Source organism: Panicum virgatum, chromosome 5N, assembly GCF_016808335.1.
Source record: "Panicum virgatum strain AP13 chromosome 5N, P.virgatum_v5, whole genome shotgun sequence".
Lineage (NCBI taxonomy): Eukaryota > Viridiplantae > Streptophyta > Magnoliopsida > Poales > Poaceae > Panicum > Panicum virgatum.
Window position 1 is genome coordinate 70,024,624 of NC_053149.1, and position 23,813 is coordinate 70,048,436.

General features: G+C 51.7%; 3 protein-coding genes and 1 pseudogene across 10 annotated transcripts; all 4 read right to left on the reverse strand.

The window, feature by feature from the left end:
• Nucleotides 1–2,051: 2,051 nt before the first annotated feature.
• Nucleotides 2,052–3,433, reverse strand: LOC120676603 (chitinase CLP-like). Its single transcript, XM_039957916.1, has one exon. The coding sequence runs from the start codon at nt 3,400–3,402 to the stop codon at nt 2,167–2,169; it is 1,236 nt and encodes a 411-aa protein (XP_039813850.1). The 5' UTR covers nt 3,403–3,433; the 3' UTR covers nt 2,052–2,166.
• A 2,069-nt stretch (nt 3,434–5,502) lies between these two features.
• Nucleotides 5,503–7,034, reverse strand: LOC120676429 (chitinase CLP-like). Its single transcript, XM_039957691.1, has one exon. It carries the CDS (start codon nt 6,951–6,953, stop codon nt 5,709–5,711), a length of 1,245 nt encoding a protein of 414 aa, XP_039813625.1. The 5' UTR covers nt 6,954–7,034; the 3' UTR covers nt 5,503–5,708.
• A 3,572-nt stretch (nt 7,035–10,606) lies between these two features.
• Nucleotides 10,607–11,901, reverse strand: LOC120675127 (annotated as a pseudogene).
• A 1,688-nt stretch (nt 11,902–13,589) lies between these two features.
• LOC120673556 (putative disease resistance protein RGA1) lies at nt 13,590–20,395 on the reverse strand. Of its 8 annotated transcripts, XR_005674684.1 has the most exons (8): nt 19,706–20,392; nt 19,145–19,512; nt 17,402–18,565; nt 15,032–17,284; nt 14,904–14,946; nt 14,426–14,561; nt 14,257–14,319; nt 13,896–14,150 (listed from the first exon to the last, which is right to left on the reverse strand). XR_005674684.1 is itself a non-coding variant. In XM_039954447.1 (6 exons), the coding sequence occupies exons 2-6, from the start codon at nt 19,445–19,447 to the stop codon at nt 13,858–13,860; spliced, it is 1,866 nt and encodes a 621-aa protein (XP_039810381.1). In that variant the 5' UTR covers nt 19,448–19,512; nt 19,706–20,395; the 3' UTR covers nt 13,590–13,857. The 8 variants fall into 8 exon arrangements, 2 of the variants coding, with proteins under 2 accessions (XP_039810381.1, XP_039810382.1); XR_005674685.1 differs by lacking the exon at nt 14,426–14,561 and having other exon boundaries at nt 13,590–14,150; XR_005674687.1 differs by lacking the exon at nt 15,032–17,284 and having other exon boundaries at nt 19,706–20,395.
• Between the last annotated feature and the right edge of the window lie 3,418 nt (nt 20,396–23,813).

The window sequence follows — 23,813 nt, forward strand, 5'->3', positions numbered from 1 at the left end:
TATATACCCCCCTTCTTTCATGTTTATAAGGCGTACACTTATATCAAAATTTAAAATTTTCTATCTTTGACCAATAGTTTTTCTATTTTTCATGTTATGCACCTAGACATAATGTATATCTAAATGCATAGTAATATCTATGAATCTAGAAAAGTCAAAATGACCTATAATTTGAAACGGAGGGACTATAAACATAATTTTTGACTTGATGAGTATATGTGTATGCATGTTTTTTTACTTTCGTTTTGGATTGGCTTAGTTTTACGTGGTCGATTCTACTCTTGGATTTTGTCATTTACATACTTTATATACTTTGGGTTTTAAGAATTTCTCTAGCATGCCATCTATCTATGTATTTAAAATCTTCTATATCCCAAATCTAAACGAGGTCTTACATTTATTGATTCAGGCAGCGTCTCAGGCAACGATTGCAAATAAGAAATACACGGCCCACCTAAAGGCGGAGGGCCCATTTAGATTGGAACTCGACTCAATAAGAATGTCTCACAATGCTCTCTCTTCCTTTTGACGAACCCTAGTCCTCTCATCCCTCTAGCCACCATCCGATTCCATCATTTGATGGAACTGCGAGCAGCATGTATTCGCCGACGAGACCCCTCGCAAAGGTCAGTAACACCAGAGCACTCTCTGCCCTCTAGCTCCCCGATCTCCCATCCCACGTGGTTTAGAAAGATCTAGTAGATCACCAATGCAGTTTTTTTTAACAGGAAGTGGCTTTGGGACTCCATCTTTCTTCGCTGTCTTGCCGGGTTATGTCCCGGTGCAGGGCTACCACCGCTGCCCTCCGCCTAGTGATTAAAATAGCGGGTTAAGGCATTTAGCGGTTGGTGTTTGTAGAGGCTAAGAAAGGCTATAGTGGGCTATAGCCTAGCTAACTCATTTAGCGATTCTGTAAATAACATGTATTGAGAAATTAGTGCCCCTGACAACTTCACTTAGACACAAATACAAGAGACCAACTCTATATGTGTCGCCTCCGACGCGGGAGGCAAATATGCGTCACCTCCGACGCGAGACGCAAATGCCTCAGAGCTCGCCTGCGCACCGCCGGCGGCGGGGCAAGACTGGCGCGCGATTTGGGACCACGGCGGGGCGCAGCCGGCGTGGCGGGAAGCAGCTGAATGCGGCGAGGCAGACCCGCGATAGGGAGCGGCCGGCACGGCGAGGCAGGCCAGTGGCGGGGAGCGGCCGGCGCGGCGGGGCGGCGCGGTGGGGAGCGGCAGGAACGGCGAGGTGGGCCCAAGACGAGGCGCTGCCGGAATGGAATTGGTGTCGTGTTTTTGCGTTCATTGTTGGAGAAGGAAAGATTTGGGTGTGTGACCCTTTTACTGTACATGACCCAAAACCTGAAATGAGTCTTTTGTTTGGGTTCCTGCTGTTGGAGATAGCCTAACCACCGCGGAAATTGGGAGATTTGGTGATGAAAAGGCAGAGGGTATTCAGTTCGAGCTTTGTTGCTTTTCCTCAGGTTGGAGTGCAGGGCAATTCTGATTTTAGGCCGTGTTTAGTTCCAACGCAAAAAAAATTTGCGATGAAATTTTACTAATTTGAAGTATTAAATAAAGTCTATTTACAAAACTTTTTGCACAAATGGGTTGTAAATCGCGAGACGAATCTAATGATGTTAATTAATCCATAATTAATGGATGGTTACTGTAGCATCACTGTTGCAAATCATGGATTAAGTAGGCTCATTAGATTCGTCTCGCGATTTACAACCCATCCATGCAAAAAGTTTTGTAAATAAACTTCATTTAGTACTCTATGCATGTGTCAAAACATTCGATGTGATGTTTTTTTTTTTTGCGTTTACGGGGTTCACGGGTAAAGATCTAAACAGAGTCTTAATGTAAGAGTTGCAAAATTGTCTCCATTGCAAAAGAGGGTCACTGTAATTAATCACTCCTTATATGCTAAATTCTGTTCTAAACGTTATTTTTTACCCGTATAAAGGGAGTACTACTTAACAAAACAAGTAGGGTTCCAGAATTTTTTTTAAAAAAAAAAGTGGGTTCCAGAAATTTGTCATCGTTGATCGGTGCACATGATCATTAAACCGAGCTAGTAGTACTTAAACAGGTGACAGACTTTGCAGGCCACTAACTTGCCGTGATCGAGGTCCGAGAAGGAGAAGAATCCACTGCACTAGTAGTACTGGGTCTTGGTGAGGTTGAAGTTACTGCACGCCGAGAAAAACGGCACCTTGGCGAAGCCGAGCTGTTGCTTCTCCAGGTCGAACTGCAGAAGGTGGTTCTCCATCTGGAACCCTCCGACCACCACCGCCGCCGCGCTGGGATCCCCGGCCTTCACCCCCTTCATCTCGACCAAGGCGAGGCACGCGGTCTGGCTGTTCACGTCCACCATCGAGCTGCTGCCCACGAACGTCCAGCTCTTCCCACCCTCGAGCACCAGGGCGATGTCCGGCACGGCGTAGCCGAGGTGCGAGTTCCCCAACATGCTCGACCGGTAGCAGAGCTCGAAGGGCGCCACCGCCGGGACCTTGGCGTCGTTCCGCGCCAGGGCCCTGTCGAACGAGTCCACGACCGGGCGGTACACGTCCGGCCGGAGCGCGGTGTACGCCACCCGGGTGCAGAGCACGACGCCGGCGGCGGCAAGCGCGTTCGCGGGGAGCGGCACCTGCGCCTGGTTCACGGCGATGCCCTGCACCGGGATGTAGTACAAGGGGTTGTCTTTCCTGCGGCGGAGCGGGGTGAACGCCAGCGTCGCCGTGAGGTCGCCCATGGCCGACTCCGGGAGGAGGAACAGCGGGCCACCGCCGAAGATGGCGACGCCCTCGCCGCGCCTCGGGAGGCAGAGCAGGAACTTGCTGGCGACGCGGTGCGAGGCCGCGACCTGCGCCGGCAGCGCCAGGCCGGACGCCGAGAGCCCCGCGACGCCCGCGACGTCCTTGGGCAGCGACGCCAGGATGTTCCTGGGCGCGCACGCCGCCACGGCCCGGACGGAGACCTGCTGCAGCGGGTTCTTGCCGTCGGTGGTGTTGGCGATGAACCTGGTGTGGACCAGGTTTGCGGCGGCGCACTGCCCCGTGATGGGGTTGTACGGGTACGCCCTGCACCGCTTCTTGCAGGGCTGGCCGGCGATGCGGCAGCTCGGGGCGCGGTAGGCGTTGGCGTCCCTGCACTCTGTGGCATTGCAGGAGAAGGCCGCCGGAAGGTGGTCGCTGGCGCAGGTGGACCAGAGCAGCGGGCAGGCGAGGTCGATGACGTGGTTGTCGCCGTCCCTGATGGGGACGGTGTAGAGGGAGGTGGCCGGGTCCTTGGCGACAGGGATGAGCACGGGGTCGGCGCACGAAGCCGGCCACGCTAGCACGAGCAGCGAGGCGGCCAAGAGGATGAGGAGCGCGGGCCGTGGCATCTCCATGGTCGATGCTGAGCTTCCTGGTGAGCTGTGGCCTGTGATTGGTGGTTGATGATGCGTCTGCTGCTCTAAATGGCGCTCCTTATATAGTGCTTGCCAGTCACAGATCTCACTGAGCTCTCCGCCGCACAGGAATGGCGATTCCCGTCAGTTGCCGACTTGCCAAGTCTGCACTAAAAAAATATTTCACAAATTTTTCCATTACATCGAATTTTTGAACGCATGCATAAAATATTAAATGTAGATAAATAAAATAATTAATTACACAATTTATTTATAATTTGTGAGACGGATTTTTTGAGTCTAGTTAATCTATAGCGGAATAATAATTATTAAATACAAACAAAAATGATAAAATGTTTTACACCAAAAAATTTACGCATTTTTGCCTGCTGCCATGCCGATCGCGATCGGGTCTTGGAGTCTAGCCGAGGCCGCGAGGCGTATCAACGAAGGTGCGCAGTCAACGGAAGCCTGCACACGCGTTGCTCGGGGACCATCACGAGAGTAATGCGTTGACCTTCTCGGCTGTCACGCCGGCGGCGCCATGCCCGGCCGACGAGGTGGCTTCCTATGTACGCCATGGATTATAACCGTCTGGAGATTTTCAGCTCAGGAATGGTTTATATTGTGTTCAGTGCAGCTCTTGATCAACTTATGATCATTGGTTACGAATTAGCTAAATCGCACTGAGAGTTATTTAATTTGGACGCCCCAACACTCAATTATATTTGTTTATCAAAGAAAAACACTCAACTATATTTATCATTCCTTTCCTTGCCCAGTTACCCTTCGTGTTGCTGTCGCTAGCTACCGGCGCAGTCAGCTCCCCGCAATAGGTGGATCAACTTGATTATACACTCGACGTGAAAAAATATGCAATTGTAATAATAAGATAAAATTAAAAAAATGGAACAATACAATCTTATATGCTCAACTTGATCAAAAATGATGGACAATACCTTTTAAAATTTTAAATCGCAAATGACGTCAAAATATCTCCAATTCATGTCTTCATGTCATTCCTTACGACGGCTCAACACTTTGCCTTATTCAACATGGAAATGGAAAGAATGGAAGTGCTCACGGTTTTTGTCGCTGTCCGCCACACTTTTTCAGAGTGTGTTTAGTTCGCGAAATTGTTTGGGTTTGACTACTATAACACTTTCGTTTTTATTTGGTAATTAGTGTCCAATCATAGACTAATTAGACTCAAAAGATTCATCTCATCATTTACAGCCAAACTGTGCAATTGATTATTTTTTTAAACTATATTTAATGCTCTATGCATGTGTCCAAAAATTTGATGTGACGGGGAATCTTGAAAAAAATTTGGGAACTAAACAGGGCCTCAGTTTGACACTAGAAACAGACATCAAGACCATATTAGGATTCTAGTATGAAGCTACTTGCAGCCACCTTTATCTTTGATCCAACCTGTGATGCACCCTACTAACTGGGGATATATGCCCCCCCTCCCCATACACACACTGATGCAGTTTAAAATGACCATCTATGTTACTATCATTATTCCTCCTTTGACGCACCAAAAAAGGACTACTTTTTTTTTCTTTTGGCGAGTAAGTATTTTTTGTTAGGGGGGAGTGCCAATTTCATTCCTCCATACTCACTCCATCATGAAATATAAGGCATTGAAGGGTTCAAAACTTGTACTCGAATATAAAGCATCCTAGAACTTTGGATAAGTATTTAAAAACTAATTTAATTTTACTTAGCTCTTACCTGCATTTTTACCCTTTTATTACTTCCTTCCCTGCTTAACCTTAGGAACAACCAGTATACGGAGAGCTCTCGGAGAATACATGTGTCTTTTGTTCTCTCCCTTAATCCGTTTTAGAATTACTACCGTGCCTTATATTATCGGACGGAGGGAGTATATGACAGTGGTTACATATCAACGTATGTGTATATTTTAGAACTTGGAAACTAGCAAATAATATTGTTAGTGAAGACACGAGCAAAAATCAACAGCATCTTATATTAATGAACAGAGGGAGTATGTATTTATCATAAAAAAGTAATCTACTATGATTTGACAAGCAATTCAAACAGAGGGGGTATGTATTTTACATGTAATATTGTACATAAGTTCTATAATATTTGCATTTCCAGGGACTCGAGAAACACTCAAATGCCTTGCAGACTAAAGACTTTACTAGTAGATAACATACTTGGCAGTTCACTAGGATGATCAAGGAGTATCGAGTGTCTGGTGACCAAGACCAGATACATGAAACAGGATTACAGGACACATGCCGTCAGGCTCTTACGATTGGGACATGCGAAGCCTAGCCGGCCCGTGTGAAATTAAAGTTACTGCACGACGTATAAAAGGGCACCCTGGCAAACCCAAGGCGCCGCCTCTCCAGGTCGAACTGCAGGACGTGGTTCTCCATCTGGAACCCTCCGATCACCACCGCCGGCGCCCCGCCGTACCCGCCCTTCTCCGGCTTCATCTCGACGAACCCGAAGCACGACGCCGCGAAGTTGTTGACGTCCACCATCGAGCTGAGGCCGCTAAAGGTCCAGTTGGTCTTTCCACCCTGGAGCACGAGGTCGATGTCCGGGACAAGCCAGCCGATCCGGGTCGGGCCAGGGAGCGTCTTCGAATCGTAGCACAGCTCGAAGGGCGCCACCGCCGCCACTCTCCTGGTGTTGTTCCACTCCCGCGTCAGGGCCTTGTCGAACGCGTCCGCCAACGGGCGGTACACGTCGGGCCGGAGCGCGGTGTACGGCGCCGTGGTGCCGAGCACGACGCCGCCGGTGGCGAGCGCGTCCCTGAGGAGGGGCACCCGCGCTTTGCCGACGGCGACGGCCTTCACGGGAAGGTAGTAGCCGGAGCTGCCTCTCTTGCTGAGCAGCGTGGTGTCCGTGAAGTCCCCGATGGCCGACTCCGGGAGGAGGAAGAGCGGGCCCCTGCCGAAGATGGCCACGCCCTCGTCGCGCCTCGGGAGGCAGAGCATGAACTTGCTTGCGACGCGCTGCGACGCCGCGACCTGCGCCGGCAGCGCCAGGCCGGACGCCGCGAGCCCCGCGACGCCCGCGGCGCCCCTGGGCAGCCGCGCCAGGAGCTTCCGCGGCGCGCACGCCGCCACGGCCCGGACGGAGACCTGCCGGAGCGGGTTCTTGCCGTCGGTGGTGTTGGCAACGAGCCTCGTGTGGATCAGGCTCGCGCCGGCGCACTGCCCCGAGACCGGGTTGTACGGGTACGCCTTGCACTGCTGCTTGCACGGCTGGCTGGCCTCACGGCAGCCGGGGGGGCGGTAGGCGTTGGCGAGCTTGCAGACAGAGTCCCCGCACGAGAACTTTGCCGGCAAGTGGTCGCTGGCGCACGGGGACCAGAGGAGCGGGCCGGCGAGGTCGATGACGTGGTTGGCGCCGTCCCTGACGGGGATGGTGTAGAGGGAGGTGGCGGCGTCCTTGGCCACCGGGAAGAGCACGGGGTCGGCGCACGAGGCTGGCCACGCCAGCGCGAGCACCGAGACGGCCAAGAGGAGCAGGGTCTTGTGCCGCCGGGGCATCTCCTTCTCCATCCTTCGGAAGGTGAACCAGGTGAGCTGGCTAGGGAAATGCTTTCGATGTGTGTGCAGTGTTCGTGCTCATCTGCTCGCTCGGCTCTCCTTATATATATATAGTGGGTTGCCCTGCAACTTATTTTATTACTATGCCTTTGTTTAGTTGCAAAATTTAAAATTCTAATTTTTTTCCGGCACCTGCATGGAGAATTAAATCTAGACGAAATAAAAAATACATGGCACAGTTTGTCTGTAAATCGCGAGACGAATCTAATGAACCTAATTAGACCGTAATTGGACGCTAAATTGATACAGTAATGCTACAGTAAACAACATCTAATGATGGATTAATTAGGCTCATTAGATTCGTCTCGCGATTTACAAACGAATTCTGTAATTTATTTTATGATTAGTTTATGTTTAGTACTTCAAATATAAGAAGATGTCATTTCAAAAATTTTACACAGCGTAACTAAACAAAGACTATATACTCTAGCTCCGAAGCAACGCCATTGCTAATGGGTTTGAGCTAAGAGCCAGCCTGTTCTAGACTTTAGTGTTCTGATCTTCTCGACAGGATCATGCCCTACAGGTGAAGACTTCTCAACACAGATCACGCACACTGATCTGCACCGCGGCGCGAAAAATGATTGGTACACCACAGAGCTGTGATAGAAGTTATCGTGGCCGTTTTTCTTATATAGGGATATGTGCCAGCTTGTCTTTAGTGCTAGTATTCCATATGTATCTCATTTTTTTAGTGTATGTATACCGAAGGTGGGCGCGTGTCTGGCTAGTGGTGGGAAAAGCATGTCCTCCTACACAGTGCTAGCAGTACCTTTTTGACTTCGGGATCCGTGTAAAGCTAATGGCTTGTACTCTCTGCTCCATATGCATTACTTGTTCAAATTTTAAAATAGTACTGTTATCCATAGCTATCTTCTCTCTCATGTATATTAACATAAATATAACCAAAATCGAATTATGATAAGACTGATGATCTTCGTTAGATACAGGTACCTCTAGGTACTCCACTGTACCATGCTCTTTTAATGTTGTACGCTGCTACAATAGTAGTAATTATATTATTGTACTGATCAAATGTAATATGTACCACAGTATACTCAACACTTGACAAGAGCTCATTCTCGTTGTACACTTAGATTTGAACACATTTTTTAGTCACGGTTCTATATGCTATGAGTATATTAACAACAGTAAAAACACAAAATACAAATTCTTCCTGTACAAATATACAAATCCATGTTCGCTGGTCGAACACCAAAATTATCCGGTGGTGCATGGACTAAAAAATCAACAATAAACATAAAGGATTATCCACAACAAATAAAATTGAGAAGAAAATCAGATGTGGTACATCGTGGTGTATACAATAGTAATATACCATGAATATTTCTTGTACATCGTGCTTTCCCAAAATCGAATCGAAAAGAATCCCTTCCAGATCGCCAAGAAATAAGATCAAACGAAAAGCAAGATGCGGAGCAAAATCAGAGGAGAGATCAAGGGAAACAAAACCAAAGCCGCTGCTCGACTTGAACTGAGAGCAAACAAAAGAATCACAAGTGGAGAATGGCGCAGGCCCCGCGGCGGCGATGGATGAGGCCTCCGACGCCATCTCGTGCGCCGTCACCAGCGCCTCGCAGAAGGAAGCGGCGAAGTGGGCGGAAGCGAAGACCTGCCTCGCCTTGCCAAGATCCGTGCCGCTCGGCAGCCTCGCCATCATCGGCGGCGCGACGGAATGATGGCCTGCGGCGTCTCCGGCTACGTCTATGCGCACCTCCGGCGGCGCCCCATCTTTTGCGGGCGCGGACGGCGCGGTGTTGACGACGACGGCGTCCGCGCGGCAGAGCGGGCACGTGGCGTCGCCGCGGAACCAGGCGTCGATGCACTCGACATGGAAACGGTGGCCGCAGCGCGGCAGCTCGCGGGCCTTCTCCCCGGGCTCGAGCTCGGCAAGGCAGACCGCGCAGTCCCCGCTCGTGACGGCGCCCGGGCCCTCGGCTACCGCGACCACGGGTATCGCGGCGAGCACCGCGGGGTCGAGCCCGCGCGGCGAGGGCGCGGCGTCGTTGCGGTCCTCGTCGGCGCTGGCGATGGCCAGGCTCCTGAGCGTCGGCCTCGCCCGGCTGCAGCGCCGCCCAGAACCGCGTCCGCCTCGCCGGCGCCCACCGCCCAGCACCGCGTCCGCCGCCCGGCGCCCACCAGCCAGCACCGCATCCGCCTCGCCCAGCTGCAGCGCCCGCCCAGCCTTCCGACGCACGGAGCGGCCCGGACGCGGTCGCGCTCGTCGGGCGCGGCGCCGATGCCGCCGCCGCCGCCGCATTCGTCCTCCTTCGCGGCGCCGGAGCCGGGTGCCGCCGCGGCATCCCCATGGGGCTGCGGCGGCTGGAGCAGCGCGGCGGCGAGGCGGATGTGGCGGATCTGGCCGTTGCAGAAGAGCTCGTCCGCGGACGACATGGCGGCGGCGGAGGGCGACGGTGACGAGAAGTCGAAGTCGAGGAGGACGGCGGCGGCGCCGAAGTCCTTGGGGCCGCCGCGAGTGGGGCTGGCCGGGGCGCTGTAGAAGTAGGCGAGGTGGCCGAGGCGGGCGAGGATGCGCGCCACGCGACCGGCGTCCGGGTCCTCGCCGCCGAGGAACGCCACGCAGGGTAGGCAGCCGCGGTGCGTCCACGCGCAGGCCTCCATGATGCTGCACTCCATGTTGTCTAGCATGGCGAAGACCTCGGAGAGGAGCCCCGTGCGGTCGGCGCCCATGAGCTCCAGCGTCGTCAGGCCCTCGAGCGCCGCCGGCCGCGGGTGGTCTCCGCGCCGCCGGGCCGCGACGCCCGGGCCGTCGCGCCGTGAACCGCGATGCCCAGGGCGCCGGAGCTGGCGCAGATCTGCCGTGGCGTCCGATCACAGGTGGTCTCCGCGCCGCCGAACCGCGACGCCGGAGCCACCGCGCCGTGACCAGCGATGCCCAGGGCGCCGGAGCTGGTGCAGATCTGCGGCGGCATCCGGTCGCGGGTGGTCTCCGCAGATCTGCGGCGGCGTCCGGTCCGCGAGGAGAGAGAGGGGTAGACGGGAGATGAGGAGAGAGGCGGAGGATTCAAATGATTTTGAAATGTTTCCAACCGTACTGGTTCGGGATAATAATATTATGTTACTGCGTACAGCACGAAATCTGAAAATACATATGTATACAGTACAAAAGTACACTGACGGAACATAATCATACGTCAGGAGGTACAACACAATCCCGAGTACAGAATGAATGGTCCAGATAAAAACCTTTATGGTTCCATGGAGTATATTATTCTAGTTCGGCGCGGCGGCAATGGCGTGGCGATCTCCGTCGGTTTGCAGAAACTGTACAAAACAATTGGTGTAGCATGCATGGTACCATACTACCATGCCCATCGGATCCTGCCGTGGAGTATGGGCGAAGCCATGAAACTGCGTGCGAGTCAAAGGAAACGTACGCGCGTGTCAGTTGGAAGCCGGAATTTCTTTGGGTTCGTTCGTGCGGGATAGGCATTGACCTTCTGGCATATACAACAGGCCACAGCTGGGCCAAATGCACACAGGATGCTACTAGCTGAAATCAAGGTGTTCGGTGAAATGCACACAGAAACATACACGAGCGTCCATCACTTCTTATTCAAAGATCGAAACAGGTAGATTAACGGTAGCACGGTCAAGTTCACGCAAGGGCTAGTACTGAGCTAATGGTCAAGTTGTGGAGAAGTTGAAGTTGCCGCAGGTGGTCCTGATGAACAGCAGGGTGCCGCTGAACCCGAGCTTGGACGAGGCCTCGTCGAACAGCAAGAAATTGTTCTCCATCTGGAACCCGCCGACGGCCACGGCGCTCGGCGCCGCCCACCCGCCGTCGACGAACGCCAGGCACGCCACGTCAGGCGCCACCTGCGCCAGCGAGTTGGCTCCGAACACCGTCCAGTTGCCGGCCCCGCGCGCCGCCATCATCAGGTCCACGGGCGCCACCGCGTACCCGACCCGCGTGAACCCTAGCGCGCGGCTGTCGAAGCACAGCTCGAAGGACGGCGCGCGGGACCCGCGCCGTGGCCCTCCGGAACGCGTCCACGAACGGGCGGTACACGTCGCGCCGCAGGACGGTGTAGGGGAGCGCCGTGTCGAGCGTGACGCCGCCGCCGCGGGCCAGCGCGCCGGCGGGGAGCGGCACCGCCTCCTGGTTCACGGCGATGCCGCGCAGCCGGATGCCGTACGCGGTGGGCCGCCTCGGGTCGCGCACCAGGTCGGTGTAGGAGAGCGCGGCGCCCGCGTCGAACTGCGGCGGCGGCATGAGCCCGTACGGCCCGCTCCCGAAGAACGCCGCGCCGGGCGCCGCCGCGGTGCTCGGCAGGCAGATGGCGAACTGCCGCTTGGTAAGCGAGAGCTTCGCGTGCAGCTGAGCCAGGAGGCCCAGGCTTCCGCGGCCGAGGCCCGCGTCGCCGGCGGCCCCGCTCGGGAACGACCGGAGGAGGCTGTCCGGCGCGCAGGACGAGACGACGCCGTGCACGGTGACCTCCGCGGTCGGCGTCTTCCCGTCGGAGGCGTTCGTGGCGACGTCCGTGAGCGTGAGGTCGCCGACTGCCCGTTCACCCGTCACGGGGTTCGCCGGACGGGCGGTGCAGGTGCATTGGCCGTCGCGGAACTCGGGCGCCCCCGATCCTGCGGCGGCACACTCGCCGGAGGAGCATGGGACGGTGGGGTGGGTGGGAGAGCACGGTGACCACAGAAGGGGCCCGGAGAGGTCAAGCAAGTACTGCTGCTGGGAGATGGATAGGGTGTACAGTGAAGTGCCGGTGTCTTTGGTGATCGGAGCTACCAGGGTTTGGATTGGAGGAGAAGAGGCACGCACAAGTCTAAGATGAACCGATGGCAAGGAGAACAGGGTGGTGCAGAGGAAGGTCAGGTGAAAATAAGCTGGGAGATTCAGAGCCATCTTGATCATGTTGTGGCGATTGGGCGGGTGGTGATGAGTGTGGTATATGCTTGTAAGAGCGCTAGGCACAACGTGTGGGGATTGGGACTGCTTTAAGTCTAGCTCATCGATTGTAGTTCGATTAGCACTAAAATATGGTAAGATAAGCTTGAAGGAAGTTCCTGCTGTTTCCATGGAGTGGATCTACTATATTCGCTTGGCTGTAGTTGGTAGCTGGTGCTGATTTATTATGATAAAAAAATACTGTTGGCTGGCTGGTGGCTCGTGGCTGATGCTGATTTGGTTTGAAAGAATAGTGTTATTTGACTGTTCTTGGAGTGGTTGTGAATTACGCTATCTGCTTTGTCAAAGTCATGCCGGCACGCTTGAGATTTCAGAGCAGCCGGATATCGTGTTCACGGGATTGAGCTCGCCGTGTCAACTCTATGCAGCGGTATCGTTTCTAGTCTTGTTTCCAAATGTACTTAGTCAACTCGTGAGGAACCCCCGGAACGGCGGCCACTACCTCCCCGTCAAGAGCATCTTGGTGCTCTCTGCTCTGGGACCAGGACGTCGAGGTGTCGTCCCTGCCTGCCGGCGCGCTCGACCTCGATGCCAGCACGGGGCGCGGCGGCGTGGTGCTGAGCACGGTGACGCCGTACACATGGCGACGCGTGTACCGCCTGTTCATCCAGGCGTACGACGCGGCCGTGCGAGGGAAGAGCTACGCGTGGTGGAGCGGGTGGTGCCGTTGGAGCTGTCCTACAACGCGGGCGCTCTGCGGCCGCAGAAGCGGTTCGGCCGCGACGTGCCGATCGACGATCTCGCTGTGTTGGTGGACGGGTGGGTGGCGTGCGCCGTGGAGATGGGGCGGGGACGACCGGACGAGCCGGCCGTGGTGCTGGTGGGCGGGATGCAGCTGGCCTGGGCCGCCGCTTGGCCCTGCAGCACTGCGCGGTGCCCCTCCGCTGACCGAATCGTGACCGCTGCCTCTCGATCCAACGGTTCAAAATACTACAGGCCTGGACGGTAAAAGGGATACCGTCCCGGGTGAACCGAGCCTACGGCCGCGCGCTCTCGTGCTCGCGGCTCGCCGCGCCGTCGCGCTCGGCGCCAGCGAGGCCACAGCCACCCTCCCCTAGTGTCATATCCGCGGTATTCAGCACCGGCTGCGCCTCCACTCGCCGGTGGCGGCCGACATCTTCCCGTCCCGGCGCGCCCACGGCCAGCGCCGCCAGGGACGACGCCGCGCAGACCCGTCGCGCGCTTTCCTCCGCCGCATCGAGGTGTTCCGACACCATGGAACCTGGGTCCAAGGACTTGGAGCTGGAGGGCCTCAGGCCTCAGCACATGCTTGCTAGCTGACCGCGTCGCCCGTGGCCCTCCTGCACAAGTCGATGGCACCTTCAGGCTGACTAATGCCCTTGAGGTGATGAAGGACGTTCCGATCGATGTTCAGATGGCAAGATGTCTATATCTCCTCGGGGTTGTCGATCCATGAAAACATCAGCAACAACGACGTGGTTACCACAAACATCCAATATGAATTGGAGCGGAAAGACGCGGCATCTAAATGTTCGGACTTGTTGCTGCCAATGCCTCGATGTTTCAATGTGTACTTTGCTCAGACACACCGGATTTGCTATAGGCACAGCGATATCTACTTGCATTGACAGGGGACGACAAACAATGTAGCTGCGAGTCACAAAGATCGCAGAGCAGCAGCCATCCATTGATTTACAGTGAACATCACTTGTCATGCTTCAACTTCAATAACAATGTATATTATATTCCTGGGAAGACGAACAACACATTCATCATTGTTTTGGCTGGTAGCTGGTGCTGATTTGTTACGAGAGAAAAGTACTGCTGACTGCTGACTGATGGCTGCTGATGATTTGGTGCAATTTTCACTTCTTGTTTTTTATGAAGTAGACACATGGATCCTGCTTTCTGTAAACTTTTCTTCCTCTCCTCTTAATAAAAAACATGCTCAGCACGGTCGCTAAAAAAATCATTGCAGTGAACAGAAACGTAGGGATCCGGGGTGCATCCATTGATTTGGCATTCAGATTTGCATGCACTGGACAATACCATTTCTGACTCAATAGAGTCCTCTGACTTGGTGTTCCTCCATGTCACAGCAGCACAAGCGAGAGCCATGTCATGGCACGGCGTCCCTCGCACCCAATGCAGTGCTTTGGACCTCGACGTGTCCCGCCCTTTTCGTCCGGCGTTCGACGAGGCCATAACCAGGTTCTTCTTGCTGTCTGAAAAACATTGTCGCCATTGATTCTCAGCTCCAGGTTATACTATACTTCTACTACTAGTATTTGACTCATAAGCTGAACGCTGTGTGACTTGAACTGAACTCACCTGCAGGGGGGAGATGACAAACGTGAATTCCAGCCCAGTTGGCACACCTTTCCAGTTGCGTGCCTGGAATTTGGAGGTAGATCCTCGCTTGTTAGGTTCAGAGATAAATGGTCAAATGCATGAGTTCATCAGCATAAATTAAGCGACATAACCGAAAAGAAACGCCCACCATAAGCAGCACTTTGATGTGGGAGAGGATGGAAGTCGAGCAACTTCAGCGGAAAAATCATGGTAAATTGTTCGATTTCAGAAGAACTTATTCACACTACGCCTGAATTTTTTAGACAGGCAATCATGCCTGCAAACTAGAGAAAAACTAGCCATATCACTATTCAGTATGGTCAGTGTACTAAATTTAAATGCGCTTCATTAAGGTACATAAAATTCTGTTTTCAATCAAAATAAAGAGGACACCATGTGCTTGTTATTAGCACAAAAGCACTTTATATTATGATTTATGGAAGTTGAACAGGTAACTCCGCCGGTTCAAATAAGAGAAAATGAAAGCTAATTATGATTTCAGAGCCCGGGTAGCATGGAGGATCCTTGATGAGCATGACTTAATATTAATTAATTTAGTATTGTATAAGCACATATATATCCATCATCGTTTCATTAACTTTAGAATTCGGTAAGGCATCGCTTACCCTGCTGAAGCAGGATCTTGCTATAAATTAAAAGCCCACCAGCCTGCAATAGACAAGTCAAAGAAATTAAACAAAGAAGAATGTAGTGTGTGCTAAGAAACATCAGCTAGCGAGAAGCAGCATCTCACCATGCTATGGATCCAATCCTGGGATGCAGTTGTGGGGAAAGTAGTGGAAACCATCTGCTAATATTACCTACTTGGATACGAGACTTGTGAAATACTATGAGCGATCTCACCCCTGTCCTGTCCTTGCCAATTCTCCAGAGCTGGGCAGTCGACTATCCGCAGCTCCACCTCAGTAAGGCCGCGTATTCTTTCTGGCAGCGAAGACAGCTTTGGGCACTTGTGGATGCGAATTTTTCTCAATGAAGTGAAGTCTCCCAGACATTCCGGCAGTCTCTCTAAGTCGGCACACAGCAGTATATCAAGCTTCCGGAGGTTCGTGAAGCCTCGGATGGCCTCTGGCAAGGTTCTGAGGCCTGTGATGGTGTTAAGCTGAAGACCCTCGATCGAAGAGAGGTACCGGGCCCTACGCCACATTTCAGAAGAAGGTAATGCACCCCCGATCACAAGAAAAAATGGACTTGTGGTAGATGAGAGGTTCCCAAAGCCACGTTCCGGAAGCACGTGATCGCTGTTGCCCACCATCCACGTCACGCTCCTTGGGGGATAAGGCAGGAACTTCAGCTTTGGGCAATCCGCGACACCCAATTGATGCAGATTAGGGATTAGGAACTCCCCATCTTCATTAGATGATCTCGTTGTCCACCACTCTTCCAAGTTATCCATTGAATTGAGCGCAATCATCCTCAGCTTCTGACAGTTTCCATAGTTCCCATAAAATTCACGGCCAACACTCGTGATATTGGGCATTTTGGCCAAGCCCAATGCTCTCAGGTTTGGTAGGTGCCCAAGTTGAGGTAGGTGGTTGCATCCTTTCACACCGACAAGAAAGATGGTTGTAAGGTAAGGTATGTAGGAAGGAATGTCCAGCATCCACCTAGGGAAGTCTATACTCATATAACCGCAAATACCTAGGTGTTGGAGACTTCTAGGAGGCACGAGCTTCTCCATCACCGATTTGTCAGCAAGCCCCACCAGACTGCTACAGCCAGCATGTTCCCATAAAAGAATCAGCCTCGTAAGCTTAGAGTTGTTCGACAATATTTTAGCTTGCTCTGATCCTTCCCCTTCCAAATGCGTTGCATTCTCAAGACCGTGGATCCTCACTTCATGGTAGGGTGTCTTCTCGAGCTTTTCAATTCGACTCCATAGATCACAGTTTCCTCCATCAAGCTCGCATGACCCTTTCAGTTTTAGTTTCTCCCCAAGTTGTTCAACTTTAGAATTTATGTTGAGTGTAAATAATGTTCTTTCGACATGTACAAGTGTAGACATGCTAAAGATGCTATCTGGCAAGTCACCGAGGAAAAAACAGCCTTCAAGGTCCAAACGTTCAAGTCGTGAATTACCAATAGAGGAGGGCAGATGCTCAAGATTTACACAGAATGACAAATTTAGATGTTTTAACATCATGAGTTTGCATAGAGACTCAGGCAACATTTGAATCTTGGAGCAGCTGGTCATGTTCAAATACTCAAGCTTAGAGATTTGATCGATACAGTCTGGGAGCATTTCAAGGCTATGGCAATCCGACAGATCAAGATGTATCATGTCATGAAGCAGACGAAAAGATTTCGGTAGCAACTGGAGTCTGTAGCAATCGGATAGGTTCAGAAATTGAAGCCTCCCCAGCATGCCAAAGGATTCTGGAAGTGCATGCAGTTCGTGGCATCTTGCCAAGTTTAGAAAGAGCAGAGCACTTAGGGACCCAAAAGTGACGGGAAGTTCAGAAAGGTTGGCACATCCTGATAGGTCAAAGTATTGCAGCTTTCGGAGGCAACTAATGCTTGCGGGCATTATCTTCAAAGAAGTGTTTGAAATTATCAACGTTTGCAAGTTCAAGAGACGGTTCAAGAACTTGGGCATGGTTGAGATAGGAAGGCCAGAAGCATCAAGATACCGTAACAGCTTCAGTTTATAAAGAGAATTAGGTAGCTCTGACACATCACATCCACCCAAATCCAGAACTCTCAAACATAATGTGTGTGAGAATGCTCGGTTTGGAAGATGCAATTTTTCGCAACCCCTAAGATGCAGGGCCCTGACCTTAGTTGAAAAATCCTTGTACGTCCATGATGTGCTGTTTTGATTTAGTAATGATTGATAGTGGCAACTTAACCTATCCCTCTTTATATTGCTATTTGCCACAAGATTTATGCAAGATAATTCATCACCAGCAACATGTCTTGCAAGATCGTGCACCATATCATGCATGCGGAGCTTAAATGTGGGTTTGAATATCCTTGCAGTTGGCACCTTGAGGAAAAATTTGCGAACTTCAATTCAGATTATAGGGAATTATTGCAAGCTTATAATTACCATGATTATGCATATGATAATTGATATGAAGTATTAATTAATTAATTCACTTACTGTAGGAGAAGTCGAACTTGTAAGGAAGGACATCCCAAAGAGTTCTTCAACGTATTGTGTGCCAAGTATTTGAAGTGACTGTCCATCAGCATCTTGAATAAATCCCAAAGCAATCCATTGCTGGATCAAGATGTCATGATCTATCTCATGGCTCTTAGGAAATATAGAGCAATACATGAAACAGAGTTTAAGTGGGGGAGCCATGTGGTGGTAGCTCAGCAGCAAGCCCTTAAGAATTCCCTTGTCATCATCCTTGATATCCAATATATTACTATCCTTGATTTCAAGCCATGCACCTCTTGTGCAATGCTTCCGCATCACGTAACCAAGAGCCTTGGCAACTAGAGGTACTCCGTTACATCGTCGTGAAATTTCTTGTCCAATGTCCGCAAGGTCAGTACTTTGACCATCTCCTAAATTTAGAGGCTTCATAATAGACCAGCATTCATAATCTGACAAACCCTCTAGTTTGATTGGATCAACAATATGAAAATATGAAGCTCCTACAACAGATAATGTACTAGCAACTTTCTCACTACGTGTGGTTACAATTATCTTGCTGCCTTTCTCTCCTGGTGGTAACATGGTCACCAGTTTCTCCAAATGATGGCCCCTTTCCTCCCATAAATCATCTAAGACAATAAGGTACAACTTTCCAGACAATATATGGTCGAGCTGAGATTTTAGACGATGCAGACTAGTATCTTTAGCTGGAATAATGCGGCTGTCTAACTGATAGATAATGTCACATACAATTCTCTTTAGTTCGAACTCCATTGATACATGGACCCAGGCTTTCAGATCAAACTCAGTTGTTTCTTTATGAGTGTAAACAAATTTTGCAACAGTTGTTTTACCCATACCACCAAGGCCAACAATAGGAATAATAGAGCTCCCTCGATCTCCATATTTTTCCAACACCTCATGAAGTATATGTTTCTTCTCTCTTTCCCTTCCTACCATCTGAACATCATCTCTGCCACCAACATATGTTTCTCTCCCCATTTCATAATTAGCATGTTCTGTTGATGCAGATGGGGGGACGAAATTGAATTTCTTGGCATTCTCAGCAATCTTATGTAACCTCACCCTAATACTTCTCATCTTGTTTGACATGGTGATACGCACAAAGATTGGATTGACAGATGAGAAGCACAATTTAAGCTGTGATCAATTTTGTTTTCGTTAGTCAAAACTCGAAAATAATCACAATGTAGAATATCCTATCTATGAGCATGACTGATTAAAAGGTGCTCAAGTGGTACATTTGTGTAGTCTGGAGAAGTAACATTTCAAGGCTATAAATTTCTAAAGGATATTACTCTATCTATTAGATTAAAACAATCGAACGGTATCATGACTCATGAGCGAACAGTAGACACAACGCAGGCTTGAGTCGGAGAACGAATAACTATCTAGCTAATTGAATTCAGAATTGAAGATTGAGTGCATAATTATCGAGTTTCGAAATTACGAATGCCTTTTTTGTGAAAGAAATTGAAATGATGATTGCCAGTAAGGTCCAAAAGAATACAACTATATATATAGCACCATGCAAGATGACACACTAGCTAGGTGTGGTCATTATTCATAAAAAAGGGTTCTACAATAATAGTAACACTAGGTCGCTAACTAAAAGGAATATTGTTCTAACATTTATTCTCCTAACAGAAATTATGAAGAAGAAAAAAATGACTTTGTATGTACACATGTGAACGAAGGCTCAGTGTCATGGAACGTTACCGTTTTTGGGTTCCATTTCCATATTAAAGCATTGGCCTCCAACTCATCCAGCCCGTCTTCGATGTCATAGGCAAGAGACTTGTACTTCTCGAGCCAATGTTGGGCCAATGCGTCGTCAGTCCCTCTGATGTGCTTGTCGGCATGGCTAAGCGCAACCTGCAGAGTAACCATTTTGTCCTTCATCTCCTGGGCATCCTCTTTGAACCTCCACATCAGCTCGATCCTCTCCCAAGCGATATTGCCGAGCTTGCTGGCGACACGCTGCACGATGGCTGCCGCGACCATCCCCGCTCCCCCGCTCATGGCACTATGGCAGGCCTTGCCCTCTCGCGCACACAGGAACTAGCTAGTTCTGTTGTTGTGTCCGACTGTCCAATCCAAGAGAGGGCAGAGTAGAGATACATTATTAATTTGTTACTACAGAAATCATATAGGAACAGTTACTGAAAGTTTTCTCTAAGAGCATCTCCAATAGATTAGGTAAAATTTCTAGCTAAATGACTAGTTAAATAACTAGGTAAACAAATAAATTGCTAGCCAAAGGATGAGAGATCCAACAACCTCTCCATCCATTCTTCTCCTCCACTCCAAAAAAGTGATCTGATGAGTGGACCCCACGCATCAGACTCAGTCCGGAAGCGCCGCACGCCTCGCCGCCGGGGAGCCTCCGCCGCCGCAGCTCATCCCTCCGCTCAAGCGCCGCCAACGCGACCCTCCTCCGCGCGGGCGCAACCCTCTGCCGCCGGGGGCGGAGCTCGACACCGCGGGCGCGGCCCTCCTCCCGCCGGCGCGACCCTCCGCGCGGGCGCGGCCCTCCACCGCCGGGGGCGGAGCTCGACGCCGCCGGCGAGGCCCTCCTCCGCCGTGCGCGTGGCCCTCCTGCGCCGCGGGCGAGGCCCTCCTCCGCCGGGGGCGGAGCTCGACGTCGCGGGCGCGGCCCTCCTCCGCCACGGGCGGAGCTCAACGCCGGCGCGCGCGGCGAGGAGACGGCATGCGGGAGGTACCCGCGGTACGGCGCGGCGGCGTTGGACATGGGGGCCGGGGTGGGGTCGCTGGCGCGGCGCGAGTGGGCAAGGTCGCGAGGAGGTGCGCGTGGCGTGGAGGTCCTTGGCGGTGACCCCGTCGGCGGCGGAGAAGGCTGGGTTGGCGGGTGCGGTGGCCTCGTTGGGGCGGGGGCGGCGAACAGGGCGGAGGGCGAGGGAGCAGGCACGCGGGAGGAGGAATAGCGAGGCGGGAGGGCTCGGTAGAATTAGTTGGTGGAGGGGGCCAGATACAGATCGGGATAGAGAGCATAGCAAACCTTCTCTTTTTTAAATTTACCTAACTAAATTATTTTGGCTAGGCTGTTGGAGTTGTTTTTAGTACGTACTAATAATATATCATTTTAATCTATTGTTTATTTCTAGAATCATTTAGTTTTGATCTAAATGGCCGATGGAAGCAGCTGATTAAGTGTCACACATGAGCTTTTACCGGGAGCAGACATTAAGTGTCACACATGAGCTTTTACCGGGAGCAGACACAGTGCAAATCACCGGCCAAAATTCAGAGACTAGTAGCCTCGATCCCGTCAGCCACTGGGGTTAGCTCATTCTCCTTTGCCCTCAATGATCTCTACGTGGGCAGGAGCAATGCCAGCGCGCGCCTGATTGAGGAGTTCACTGTCTCGGAGGCACTACATGCGGTTCGCTCCATGAACCGCTGCAGCGCTCCGGGCCCGGATGGTTTTGGGCCGAGCTTCTACGTTGCCGCATGGGATGCCATCAAGGACGATGTGATGCTATTTCTGTGAGCTTTCCATGATAGGTCGGTTCAGCTTGCCAGGATTAACCGGTCATATATGGTGCTGCTGCCAAAGAAGCCCGGGCGGTCACGGTCAACGCCTTCCGGCCAATCTGCCTTCAGAATTGCAGTGTCAAGATCGCCGCGAAGCTTCTCACCACACGCTTGCAGCGGGAAATTGCTGAGCTAATCGATTTGAACCAGACTGAGTTTCTGAAAGGCCGGACAATCACCGAGAACTTCGTCTATGCTGCTGAAATGCTTCAATTGCGCCACAAACGGAAAATCCCCACACTCGTCCTCAAGCTGGATTTCGCCAAGGCCTTTGATACTGTCAACTGGGACTGCCTCATGCAGATTATGGCCGCCAGGGGGTTCTCATCTCTTTGGTATTCCTGGGTCCGTATGCTACTTGAGACTTCACACACTGCGGTTTTGGTCAACGGTTGTCCTGGGCCATGGCTCACTTGCAAGAGAGGTCTGCGCCAAGGAGATCCAATGTCTCCCTACCTGTTTCTGCTTGTGGCTGATGTCCTGCAGGCTCTCATTAAACATGAAAACTCCGTGCGCAACCCACTGGATCATGCGGCGGCATGCTCTGTACTGCAGTATACGGATGATACACTCATTCTTCTAAGAGAGGAGCTTGCTGATGTGCAACACCTGAAACATATACTTGATCAGTTTTCAGCGGCAACCGGCCTCCTCATCAACTATCACAAAAGCACCGCCGTCCCCCTGCACATGGAGGAACAAACTATCCCTCAGTGTATCGCCGTTTTGGGCTGCCGGCAAGAATGTTTCCCACAGACTCATCTCGGTTTGCCGCTGTCGTGTGACAAGCTGAAAATATCTGCTTTTGACCCATACATATGCAAAACTGATCGGTACCTAGCAGGCTGGCAAGCTTCCTTTCTCAACCCAATGGGGAGGACTGCACTGATCAATCCTGTTCTCGATGGTCAGCTGTCCTACATCATGATGGCTGTGTCTTTGCCTCCTGGGGTGATTGCCAAGATTGATAAGCGACGCTGCAGCTTCCTCTGGACTGGGGAGGGGGAAGCCCATGGCTCAAACTGCCTGATTGCCTGGGACCAGGTACGGCAATGTCGAGATCAGGGGGGCTCAGAATCAAAGATTTAGCTATCCAAAACATTTGCTTGCTTATGAAACTCTTGCACAAGCTACACGCTGGACAACAGTCTTCCTGTGCCACTTGGGTCCGTCAGCACACATGCCTGGCTTCACTGACTGGTGATCTGCAAGGTGCTCACTGGGATTCCATGCGCAGCCTCTTACCTCTGTACCAGGCCGTTAGCCCGTTACAACCGTGACTGTGGGGGATGGCCAGTCCACCTCGTTCTGGCATGATATCTGGTTTGAAGATGAGTGTTTCTCTGAACGCTTTCATGTATTGCACAACCATTGCAAGCGAGATGATCAGTCTGTGGCAGTGATTCTCAATGGCGGCTTCCGCAACCACCTTGTGCCGCGCTTATCTGCTGAAGCTGCGGCTGAACTCACCATGCTGGAAGGCATGATTTCCCAGATGGCACTCAGTGGTGACAGGGACAAAAGACACTCTCCTTTTGCTGACAATGAAGGAAAATTGCACACAAAGGACTTATATGCTCTACTCAAATGTATGGGCGCCACTGCTAGCTCGCCCACAAGCATTTTCTGGCGCAGCTGCGCACCACCCCGGGTACAATTCTTCGCCTGGCTTCTGGTTCATGAATGGATTCAATGCAAGGCAACTTTGGCTCGTCGGATGATTCTGCCAGATAGCACATGTGAGCTGTGTGGCGACGGCCCTGAGACGGCAGTGCACCTGCTCTTCCATTGTGACTTTGCTGCGAGCTTCTGGAGGGCGCTTGGCTTCGCTGTTCCTACTGACCTTGAAGCCAGACACATCCAACAGCTTCCTCGCCCCTCACATGTGGAAGGTGGCCACTACGACACTTTCATCCTCCTTTGTTGCTGGCAATTATGGAAACGCCGGAATGGAATCGTCTTCCACCAGGAGACCATGTCGTTACATCAGATCCTGCACGCGTGCAGACGGGAAGCCAAATCATGGAGCTGCCGCCTGCCATGTACTGAGCGACGCTTAGGTGATCATTGGTGTTCCCTCTTTTCTTTGGCAATGTAAAATCCATTTGTAATAACTCTACTCTATCTGGTCATTCAGGGCCTCTGTGAGAAATGAAAAATCAGGTGGGGATCCTCTCCCCCTCCGTTGACCCCTAAAAAAAACTCTCGGAGATGATAGCTAGTCATGAATGTTGTAGCTAGACTAGTGAAGTAATACCACCGATGTCTAGCTCGCTTCTATTCAGTTTGCAGCATAAGTACTCGCATGTTAGGTTAGGTGGGACTAGCTCGGGGGTACTGGGTAGTGGGTACACAAGAGAAGAAGTTGGTCAACTCTTGGATCCAAGGGCCTCAGATCCTGCAAATTCAGAGCTAGCCGGCCTATATAATTGCATTATTGTGAGGATCTAAAGTTCCCTTAGCTATAATTCATCCACCTAATCATTAGCTAGGTTGAATCAGCTTGCTAATTAGCTGCACATCAGCTTATCCCATCTGGACCAACCCCGGTAGCATCTAGATTCACACATACCTTAAGCCAAGTTAGGAAAAGAAACGCTAGAGCCAGGGACCCGGCGGAGAGAGGGATCGCACACCGTGCCTTGCTGTTGGTCGCGAGATCGTAGTATGTCGATCGGGGAGCTCAACGAGGGCTACCGCACTTGCCAGCTAGGGCGCCCTGGAGCCTTGGTTAATTGCGGCGGCGGAGCTCCACGTCGTGGTCGCCCAACGATGCCGAGGTAGACAGAGCGTGTGGACTGGGCAGCGGAGCTCGACGTGGTTGTCGAGAGCC